Source organism: Mustela nivalis (assembly GCF_964662115.1).
Source record: "Mustela nivalis genome assembly, chromosome: 17".
Taxonomy (NCBI): domain Eukaryota; kingdom Metazoa; phylum Chordata; class Mammalia; order Carnivora; family Mustelidae; genus Mustela; species Mustela nivalis.
Genome location: NC_139036.1, coordinates 3,698,338 through 3,708,584, shown reverse-complemented (window position 1 = coordinate 3,708,584; position 10,247 = coordinate 3,698,338). Strand labels below are relative to the sequence as shown.

Here is a 10,247-nt window from a genome sequence, read left to right as displayed (position 1 = left end):
GCCAGAGCCGCGAGGCCGCTGGCCGGCCCTGCTCCGGAAGGAGTCGGCCCGACGGCCGGAAGTGACGCGCGGCCCAAGCGCGCAGGAGCCGCGGGGAAAGCGCAGCGAAGGCGGGTAGGGAGGGGCCGGTGGGGCGGGGGGCGGGTAGCGCCGAGGCCGGAGACCCCTGCCCGCCGGCGCACGCGGGACACCCGGGGTCGGCCGGGGGAGAGGGAGCGGGCGCCGGGCGCGTGATCCCCCGGGGCGGCGGCGGCGGCGGGCTTCCGCCTCGGCCCGCCCGGCGCGACCCTCCTGAGCGCCAGCGTCCCGGCAGGCCCCGTCCGAGGTCTGGCAGTCCGTGACAGAGCCGGGCGCCCACGGCCCGAGCGCCCCCGGCAGCACCATGCCGGCGCTCCTGGAGCGCCCCAAGCTTTCCAACGCCATGGCCCGGGCGTTGCACCGGCACATCATGATGGAGCGGGAGCGCAAGCGGCAGGGTGAGCCGAGCGGGAGGACACACGGCCCAGGGCGGCAGCGCTCCGCCGGGGCCGGCCCCAACTACGGGCGGAGCAGTGCGCTGGGGCCGCGCGGAGGAGAGATGGGACGGGACGGCCCCTCCGGTGGTGGGAGCTGAAGGCCGGGTCTGAGGTCCAGAACCCTTGGGTTGGGAAGGACCTTGGAGAGCACCGAACAAAGCCTCCCTCCCCTTCCCCTCCCGACGGAAGGAGCCATTGCCGAGGGGGCAGAGGGGGCACTGTGATAACCGCGTTTGCAGGAGCTCCGTCTCTGACGTGCGGGTACTCTAACCACCCTGTCGTCCTCCCGTTCTGCCTCTTCTTCAGAGGAGGAAGAAGTGGACAAGATGATGGAACAGAAGATGAAGGAAGAGCAGGAGAGAAGGAAGAAGAAAGAGATGGAGGAACGAATGTCACTAGAGGAGACCAAGGAACAAGTAAGCGACCCCTCAATCTGTCCCAGCTCTTTCCTCCTCTGGTCCTCCTGTCTCCAGCCTCTCTCCCCTCCCTCCGCAGATCCTGAAGTTGCAGGAGAAGCTGTTGGCCCTACAGGAAGAAAAGCACCAGCTCTTCCTGCAGCTCAAGAAAGTTTTACATGAGGAGGAGAAAAGGAGGCGAAAGGAGCAGAGGTGGGACTGGAGAGCTAAAAATAAAATCAGAGCAGAGTGTAACTAGATCGGGTAACACCAGATCCGTGTCTAATGGCAGAAGAGGGGGCACTCGTCCTTTTCCTTGATTTTGACCTGCCCGCCTTTCACCGCAGCGACCTGACTACTCTGACGTCAGCCGCGTACCCGCAGAGCCTGACAGTTCACACAGGCACGCACCTTCTCAGCATGCAGGGTGAGGAATGAAGACCCCTGTGTTAGAACGCGCCCTCCTGGGGGTTGCAGCCACCCACTTCAGCCTCACGAAGTCCTTCTCCCTGTCTAGGGAGCCCTGGAGGACACAGCCGCCCAGGCACCCTTATGGCAGCCGACAGGGCCAAACAGATGTTCGGACCCCAAGTGCTGACAGTAAGGAGGACTGGGTGTGGCGCGCACTGGTTTCCCGGCTACTTGCACGCAGACCCAGGAGCCTTCGTGCAACTTGCATCCCAGTCGTGAGCGTTGGGTGGCACTTTACCACATAGCGGACGCGGGGCACATGCAGGGCGCTCGGGGCGCTGCTCTGGGGCAGTTTCGCGCAGGAGTCAGCACTCCTCCTCCCTCCGCAGACCCGGCACTACGTGGGCTCGGCAGCAGCTTTCGCGGGGACCCCAGAGCACGGTCAGTTCCAGGGCAGCCCTGGTGGGGCTTATGGGACCGCTCAGGCCCCACCGCACTATGGACCCACACAGCCAGCGTACAGCCCCAGTCAGCAGCTCAGAGGTGAGTAGTGGGAAGAGGGAGGAGCTGGCTTCCCCAGCTGCGGGAAGGAGGCCCAACAGCCAGTGCCCCTGCCTCCCTCAGCGCCTTCGGCGTTCCCGGCAGTGCAGTACCTGTCTCAGCCGCAGCCCCAGCCCTACGCGGTACACGGCCACTTCCAGCCCACCCAGACAGGTGAGGCCGCCCCCGCCCCCGTCCTGGCCCCGAGCATCCACCACGCTTCCCTTTCCCGTGCTCTACTCAGGCTGCACATGTCCCCTTCCCCTCCTAGGCTTCCTCCAGCCTGGCGGTGCCCTGTCCTTACAGAAGCAGATGGAACACGCCAACCAGCAGACCGGTTTCTCAGACTCTGTGAGTATGGCGTCTTGGGAGGTCAGGGGCAGCACTCTGCCAAGGGGCGCCCCCAGGCTGCCTCAGGTCCTGACTCTCTTCTCCACAGTCCTCCCTGCGCCCCATGCATCCCCAAGCTCTGCATCCAGCCCCGGGACTCCTTGCCTCTCCCCAGCTTCCTGTGCAGATGCAACCGGCAGGGAAGGTAAGGACGGGAATCCCACTCGAGCGAAGCCCTGTGCTTCCGGGGAAAGGACTGGGTAGGAAGAGCGGCCCCCACCCCTCCTTTTCCCTCTCCCTGGGGAGGGGGGCGCACACCGACAGAGCCCCCCTTCCCCCACCACCAGTCGGGCTTTGCAGCTACCAGCCAGCCTGGCCCTCGGCTCCCCTTCATCCAGCACAGCCAGAACCCGAGATTCTACCACAAGTGATCTTCAGACTGTCTTCTCGCTAACCACCCCCGCTATGGGTGAGGGTCCCTGGTGTGTCCCAGCCCAATAAAATCCACCTCACCACCCCTGGCTGCCGTCTGTATTGCCTCCCTGCCCAGGCCAGGGCTGTACAGATGGGGAGGGGTGGCAGGCAGGTCACAGGAGGACAGGGGGCGGGTAATGAACTCAGCTGCCAAGTTCAGTGTACAGTGCCTGTAGTTTCTAACTCTTATGTTCTGATCAGTAAACACCCATTTAATTCAAAAAAGCAACCGAGTTGGGGCCTTCATATTAAACTTGTAGTTTTATTCAGGTTTGATTTTAACAAATGTGTCGGGGAGAGAGCCCACAGGAAAGGGTGAAGCCCATGGGGGCAGGGCCCTCCCAGATGCCTGAGGAGGGGGCAGGTCCCCTCCCCTTTCCTCTTCTTCCCTCCCCAGCTAACGGGATTTGGGGAGAGACAAAGGCAGGGAAGGGGGCTGGTCCCCCATCTGTGGGGTGGTGCTTGGGGTAAAGGGCCATGGGGAAACAAGGGACTAGAGCAGGGCTGAGTGGGGGGAGGGCACAAGGATCATTTTTGCCAGAATCCACAGCTTTCTGATTCCAGATTGAATTTAAAAAAAAAAAAAAAAAAAAGGAAACAAAAAACAAAACAAAAATCCCACTAAACCACAAGCAGCACCCGCCCCCTCTCCCTGACCAGGGCTGTAGTGCGAGGGGAGAAGAGGAGGGCAGCTTCACCAAGGCCAAGGATCACTCACTCCTGGCCGAGGGAGCAGGATGAAGGGCAGGGGCTCCCCGACAGATTGAGAGGGGTGTGGGGGAAACCAAAATAAAACGTCAAATAAATTGTGTAGGAGGAATCGTCCAGCCAAGGGCCAGGCCAGAGCTGGGCCAGGCTGGGGGAGGGGGCCTCTGCAGGCTTGAGGATCACTGCTGCCACCACTGCCACCCTGGGGAGGAGAGAGACAGGTGAGGCAGGAGATCACCACATCCAGGAAGGGTGAGGATCCCTCAGGGGGCCGGGAAGGAAGTCTGGAACGATGAGGGACAAGAGCGCAGGTTTTCGGTGGGGACAAGACATGGGCTGGGGGGAGTGCGTCACATTCACCTGGGAGCCGGTTATTTTGCCATGGCCTTGATTGCAACAGCTGCCTCCTCTGTCATGGCAGACAGCACCGTGATCTGGGGGTGCAAAGGGGAGAGTCAGAAGGAGCTCAGAGGAAGAGGCAAAATGCAGTGAGGCAGACAGCGGGGGGGCACCCTACCAGGATCTCTTCTCCACAGTCGTACTTCTGCTCAATCTCCTTGCCGAGGTCTCCCTCAGGCAGGCGAAGGTCCTCTCGCACCTCCCCGCTGTCCTGGAGCAGTGATAGATACCCGTCCTGGATGCCGATCAGCTGGGGGCAGAGAGGGGAGCAAGCTGAACTCAGCCTGAACAGGCAGAGGATAAAGGGTCTGAATACAAACAAGGCCTGTAAACTGCTGACAGCCAACTCCCCGCTGTCGTGCTGCCCCCCGCCCCGCCACAGCACAGAGCTCCTCTAGCCAATGTTACCCCCCGCAAACCACGAACCCACCCGTGTACCTGGAAGTCATTCCTTTTGATGTTGGGGACATCCATATTATGAGTGGACGGGCAGATATCTTCGTATTTCTTGCCAGTAAAGATGTCAATACCGACCAGGTGGACCTGCATGTACGCATCACATGAAAGAGAAACCCAGCCGGGTCCAGGGTGGAAAGAGGAAGGCACGGTGCCCCGACAGGCAGGAAGTCAGACTAGGCTGTTGGGGCAAGATCGGGGGAGGCGGAACCAAGCAAACTGACTCAAGAAATAAGGTGTCCAGCAAGAACCAGAGGCAGACAGACCCCATTCAGGTTGGGGGTGACTGACAAGGGAAACCGTAGGGCACACTTGGGGCCACCAGTTACCATGAGCTACAAGAACACTGATTGAGGAGCCCCAGGAATGGGAGACTAGGTAAAACCTTTGAAAGAGCATCCAGACACTGGAATAAAATGCACAGAACTAGGGACGACAAAAAGGAATGAGAAAGGAAGAAAGCAGAGAGGATGAATTCAGGGAGAACAAACTGCCCCAGAGAGTAAGAAAACGCAGACAAGGATCTAGACATGAACGAGGAAACCCAGGATGAACGCCAGGCCAAGCCAAGACAGACCAACTAGGGAAAAAAATCCTAAGAAATCCAACAAGGATGGACCAAGTGAAGTTTTCGAGGGGAGGGCACAGTAGGCTGAGCCTATGCCTTCGGCTCGGGTCATGATCTTAAGGTCCTGGGATCGATACTCGCATCGGGCTCTCTGCTCAGCGGGGAGCCTGCTTCTCTACCTACTTGTGATCTGTCAAAAAAAAAAAAAAAAAAAAAAAAAAAGTTTCCCAGGGTAGAAAAGTTAACTGACATGGAAGCACTAGCCAGAATGCCAGGATCCAAGAACTCGAGGGGGCGGCTCAGGGGACTCAAGGGGAGGGGGCAGGCAGAGACTTCGCAGACAGGACATCAGAGATCCAAAGGGAAAGCTGGTGTGGACTGTGGTACAGCAAGATGACTTGGAGATTCGGAGGTATCCTGGTGCTCTCCAGGAAAGGCTGCTTCCAACATTAGGCCTAGAGAAACCCTGGGAACAAAGACTCAGGGGAAAAGAGGCAGAAAGTGAAAGCCTGGAGGAAGAAGCAAGCAGCTGAACAGAGCACCCAGAAGCCAGAGACTCCACGAAGAGTGGAGAAAGGTAAAGGTGGAAAGTATCCAGGGCAGAGTGCTGAGCGCAAGAACAGGACGGTAAACCAGCACTGAAGGAATGGAGAGGGCTGGGACTGAGGACGGCTTGCTGCTGGGAGCCCCACGGATACGGGCAAGTGTGGGGAAAGCAAGATGCGGAGAGGTCAAGTTCTAACCTTGGCATGGCCATGCTTGCCCGTCTTGGAGGTAGACATCTCCACGATCTTACATGGCCGGCCTTTGAGCACCACGAAGCCGTTCTTACGTAATGCTGAGCACTGCATCGGAAAGGTGGCTGAGGCCCCCGCATCTCCTGTCTCGAAGTCCAAATCATCTGCCATTTTAAGAGGCTTCGATTCCAACTAGAGTCAGAAAGAGAACCCAAGTCAGTCAGGGTGGAGGCCAACAGAGCTCTACCGCACTCCTCTCTGGACACATGGCTTCACCGCCCCCCCCCAAGCCCTTTCCTTCCACCACCACCTAAAGGAGAGTCACCAGGCCCAGATTAAATACTGACTGAAACCTCAAGTACCTAAGACCTGCTGCGTGTCTGGGAATGGTGGGGGACTGAGGCTGGACCCGAAGCCCAAATGTACACTAAAGGGGAGGCTGGGGAAAAGCAGGCCCCAGGGAGTCAGGATGTGCAATCCCGGAGATGGGCAAAGGCTGACTCCGGGGAGGGGGAAGACTCAGGTGTTACTTGCCACTGAAACCAACCACCCCTCTTCCCCACACACAACCAGGGCTATAATTAGGTGAGCAGCCATGAGCCAGCAGAAGGGCGGGGCTATCGTGGGGCGGGGGGAGAGGGGAGGGTGGAGACCGGAGGACAGGGCCCCACCCGGCTCTGTTACACCCCCCACCCTATCCCCACACAGGCCAGTCACTGGCACAGGAAACCACAAGGCCTCTTTGGGGGATTCCCGCCTCTCCAGCACACATTTGCACACACAGCCGAGGGGGGGAAAGCAGAGTTGTTTTCGAACTTCTCCCCCTGCCAAACACCTCCATCTCGTTTCCCAAAGGGAACCCAGGAACCCGGCCTCTCCGCGAGGGCCCTCCCACTTTTCCCAGGATGCACTGGCGCTGTCGGCTTTCGGGCCGGGCCTGCGGGCTCCGCGCGGAGCAGCGGAGGAGTGGGGAGTGGTGAATGACAATAAAATGAAAGCAAAAGGCTGCTGCTAGTGAGTAGTGGAAGTTCTGCCGGGCAGACGGCGCCGGCGCTCCCCGGCCCGACGCAGCGGCGCGGGCAGTGACAAGGTGAAGCGCACCGGGCGCGGCGCGGAGCTCTGCGCCCGGGACCCGACGGCGCTGTCGGCTCGGCCCGCAGGAGTTGGGCTGCCGTCCAATCGCCGGGGTCTCCCCGGTTCTCCGGCCGCCCGGAACGGGAGCGCGCTACTTACACCTGCGGACCGCCTCACTTCACAGCGGAGTTGGGGGGAGAGCTCCGGGGGCCCATGGGGCGGGGAAGCGCTAACATATGCCCGCAGCGGGCTCTCCCGGGTGATCATGATCCGGGCCTCGGGCTTCCCCCCTCTCCAAAATTCCAGGCTCCCTTGGGCGCTCGCGAGGACTCGTTCTCCTCGCGCTGGAGGTTGCCGGCTCCCGCCCACCATGTGGCCTCCCGGGGCTTCCGGTGGCCGGGATCTGGGGGGGAGGGGTCCCCGCGCTGCCATGCGGCCCCCGTCCACATTCGGCCATGCGGCCTCCGACCCCGAGGGCAGCCTCCGGTAGGGGACACTTCCGGTGCCGCCGGCACCCCCTCCTCAAAGGCCGCGCCAGGCCGGAGCCACGCCGCCTCCCCTCCCCCCGGCCGGCCGCCAACCCCCCCCCCACATGCCCTCTCACCGAATAGCCCCCTCCCCCACCTCACGTGGCCGCGCGGCGCCCGGTTATCAACGGCCCAGGTCCCCTTGCCCCGGCGGGCCGATCTGGTTTCCGACCCTCGCCCCGGCGTGGCCGCCCGGCGGCCTCTCCCGCGTGGCGGCCTCGCGGCTAGCCGTCCCCCGCCCTGCGTCGCTCCAACGTCACCCAGCCGGCCCCAACCGTCACCCCGCGCGCCAACCGGGGCGCGCGCCCGCGCCTCTCCGCACCTCGCGCGGCTCGCGGGCCGAACCCTGTGCCGCGGCGGTCGCCGCCGCTCCCCTCTGCCCCCTCCCCGACCCTCGCGCAGTTCCATCTCCACTCCCAGGCCCAAGCCAGGGTTCCGCGCACGCGCGGCCTGCCCGCTCTCACCTCGCGCGAACGCACTGACTCGACCCCGTCCGCTCGCCGCGAGCCCAACCGCTGCCTCCGAGCCCGCTGCCGCCGCCGCCGCCGCCGCCTCTACCGCCGCCGCCGCTGCTGCACACGGGTCTTAGTACGCAGGCGCCGACTCCCCACTGACCAACCAAGCAGCCCTGTGACAGCCGCGCAAGCGTGCTATCTATCCCCTCCGCCCTCCACCCCCGCACTGCGCAAGCGCAAAGACCCTCCCCGAGCTCCACCCTCCCTCCCACCTACCCGTCCAATGACGCGTTTGCGTGACCCCGCCCCTCACAAACCCCGAACTCTTCCCACAAGTAGGCAGTGCGCAGGCGCACCCGGTTTTTCAAGCCCTTCAACCTCCTCTTCCCTTCCCGTGATAGACCACTAGCCCTACCGGACAGGACCTGCGCCTGCGCAAAGAGGAGCCCTGCACTCCACACCCTCTGAAGGGAACGCCTCGGCCTCCAGGCGCATGCGTATTGGGAATCCGGACCGCCCCTTCCACCTCAGACGTCGTCTGTACGCCGGGCGTTGAAATGACCACGCCACTGTATTGCTGGTCTCGGCGAGGACGCATGCGTCTGGGGAACGCCCCACCTCGGCTTTCGCTGGAGTTAAACGACTCACACGTTTCAGAAAACTTGCACTGCGGGGTGGGCCCCTCGTCTCGAAGCCCATCCCCCCTTCCCGCACATGCGCGGGAGGGCTCTTTCCGCACACACTTCCTAACACTCTGGTGTGGTCGGGTTACCGCCCAGCTCAGCTTCACCGCCCTGCACGGCTGGTCTCGGCTCGGCCATAGAGTTCCAGCCGCGGGCTAGAGCGGCCGCCTGGCGGCCACCATCTTGTGGGAGCGCGGAGTCCGGCTGGCCGCCGTGGGCGGCCGGAGGGGCGGCGTGCGCCTGGGCCCCGGGGAAGTTCCCGGGGCCTTTCTCCCCTTCTCTGCCCCAGGTGCTCCCTGCCGTGTCCGAAACCGTCGTCTGCGAGCGCCCTTAGAAAACCGAAGGCGGCGCGTTCCGTTCCACTGCCCTCTCCGGAGTCGCGGCGGAGGACCGTGAAGCGGGAGGCAGCCTGTCCCTCGGACTGTACTCCCCCCGCCCTCCCCGGCCCTCCTCGTGGGGAAGGAAGCTGCCCGCTGGCCCGGCACTTTGTATTCTCCCCCGCCCGGTTCCAGGCTTCCGGCGGCGCGGTGAACCCGAGCCGCCAGCCGCTCGCGACCCGGTCGGTGTCTGCGACACCCGCTTGAGTGAAGGGCGGGCCACGGAGCTGCCGTCACTCCCGAGTCCCTCCTCGCCACGGTCCAAAGCACCTCCTCTTTACTTGAACTCGAGACCCCCCAGCTGCCTGGGCGCATCGCGGAAACCCACGCGCGCTCTTCTCCCAGACGCTATTGTCCCGGCGACCCAGCAGTTCCCGTCCTGGGCACGTGCCCCGCGTCACAGACCGGGGCTCCGACCTCCGCAGGCGAGCACGGGCCGCGACGCTGTGCGCGGCCGCCGAACACCCGTCCGCGGGGGCATCCGGCGCGGTGTGTGCCCGCCGCGGAGTGTGCCCGCCGCGGAATATTATTCAACCACGAAAAAGGGACGTCATCTTCCCTTCCAGTGAGTGACCTTCAGAAACAGCTCGCTCAGGGAAAGACAGCAGACTCTAAAGGTCATAGCCCACGATCTGAAGGACACGAAATGACCAGAATCGGTGAATCCGTCGAAGCAGGCAGTAGATGGGAGCTGCCGGGTGTGGGATGGATGAGGGGAATGGCCAATGGGGTTAACGGACATGGGGTTTTACTTTAGAGTGATGAGATGTTTGGGAATTCAATAAAGATGGCTGCAGAACGTCGTGAATGCGCCAAATGGCACTGAATTGTTGGTGTAAAAGGTTTTACATTATGTGATTTTTCCCCTCAATTTAAAAAACTTCAGGAGTCTTCAAACAGCCTTATACATAGTAGCCCAAGAACAGAAGCTACCCCAATGTCCACCACCTGAGGAAAGGATAAATAAAATAGGGGGTATCCACACAATGAAATATTATTTGGCAACATAAAGGATAAACTTCGAAACACTATGCTCAGTGAAAGTCACAAAAGACCACAGTATATAATTCCATTTATATGAAAAGTCCAGGGGGCACCTGTGAGTGGCTCAGTGGGTTAAAGCCTCTGCCTTCGGCTCAGGTCATGATCTCAGGGTCCTGGGATCGAGCCCAGCATCGGGCTCTCTGCTTGGTGGGGAGCCTGCTTCCTCCTCTCTCTCTCTGTCTACTTGAGATCTCTACCTATCAAATAAATAAATAAAATCTTAAAAAAAAAAAAAAAGAAAAAGAAAAGTCCAGGATAGGCAAATCTGTGGAGACAACATAGATCAGCAGTTGCCTAGTGTTGAGAGGTTGGAGGGAAATGGGGAGACCGAGTGGCTGCTGATGGCTACAGGCAAAGGGTGACTAAGGTTGATGAAAATGTTCCAATGTCGATTGCAGTGATGGCTGCATTCTTCAGATGTTAAAACAGTGAATTATATGCCTTAAATAGTGGAATTGTATGGGATGTTAATTATATCTCAATAAAGCTCTTACTTAAAGTACTGTCAGGTTCGTACAGGAACATCTCGTGTGCTTAATGGCACCGTCTTCATC

General features: G+C 61.0%; 2 protein-coding genes across 7 annotated transcripts; one reads left to right on the top strand and one right to left on the bottom strand.

Moving 5' to 3' along the window:
- The first annotated feature begins 14 nt into the window (after window positions 1–14).
- Window positions 15–2,708, top strand: GPS2 (G protein pathway suppressor 2). The gene is made up of 11 exons (XM_082707959.1): window positions 15–114; window positions 314–476; window positions 822–931; window positions 1,011–1,123; window positions 1,258–1,337; window positions 1,428–1,510; window positions 1,711–1,864; window positions 1,946–2,035; window positions 2,133–2,212; window positions 2,301–2,396; window positions 2,539–2,708. Exons 2-11 carry the CDS (start codon window positions 383–385, stop codon window positions 2,620–2,622), a joined length of 984 nt encoding a protein of 327 aa, XP_082564085.1. The 5' UTR covers window positions 15–114; window positions 314–382; the 3' UTR covers window positions 2,623–2,708.
- A 199-nt stretch (window positions 2,709–2,907) lies between these two features.
- On the bottom strand, window positions 2,908–8,272 carry EIF5A (eukaryotic translation initiation factor 5A). 6 transcript variants are annotated; one of them, XM_082707969.1, is made up of 7 exons: window positions 8,005–8,099; window positions 7,599–7,762; window positions 5,540–5,725; window positions 4,211–4,315; window positions 3,891–4,022; window positions 3,734–3,807; window positions 2,908–3,575 (listed from the first exon to the last, which is right to left on the bottom strand). In XM_082707969.1, exons 3-6 carry the CDS (start codon window positions 5,702–5,704, stop codon window positions 3,745–3,747), a joined length of 465 nt encoding a protein of 154 aa, XP_082564095.1. In that variant the 5' UTR covers window positions 5,705–5,725; window positions 7,599–7,762; window positions 8,005–8,099; the 3' UTR covers window positions 2,908–3,575; window positions 3,734–3,744. The 6 variants fall into 6 exon arrangements, with proteins under 6 accessions (XP_082564095.1, XP_082564096.1, XP_082564097.1 ...); XM_082707970.1 differs by having other exon boundaries at window positions 8,015–8,067; XM_082707971.1 differs by having other exon boundaries at window positions 7,907–8,018.
- Window positions 8,273–10,247: the final 1,975 nt, after the last annotated feature.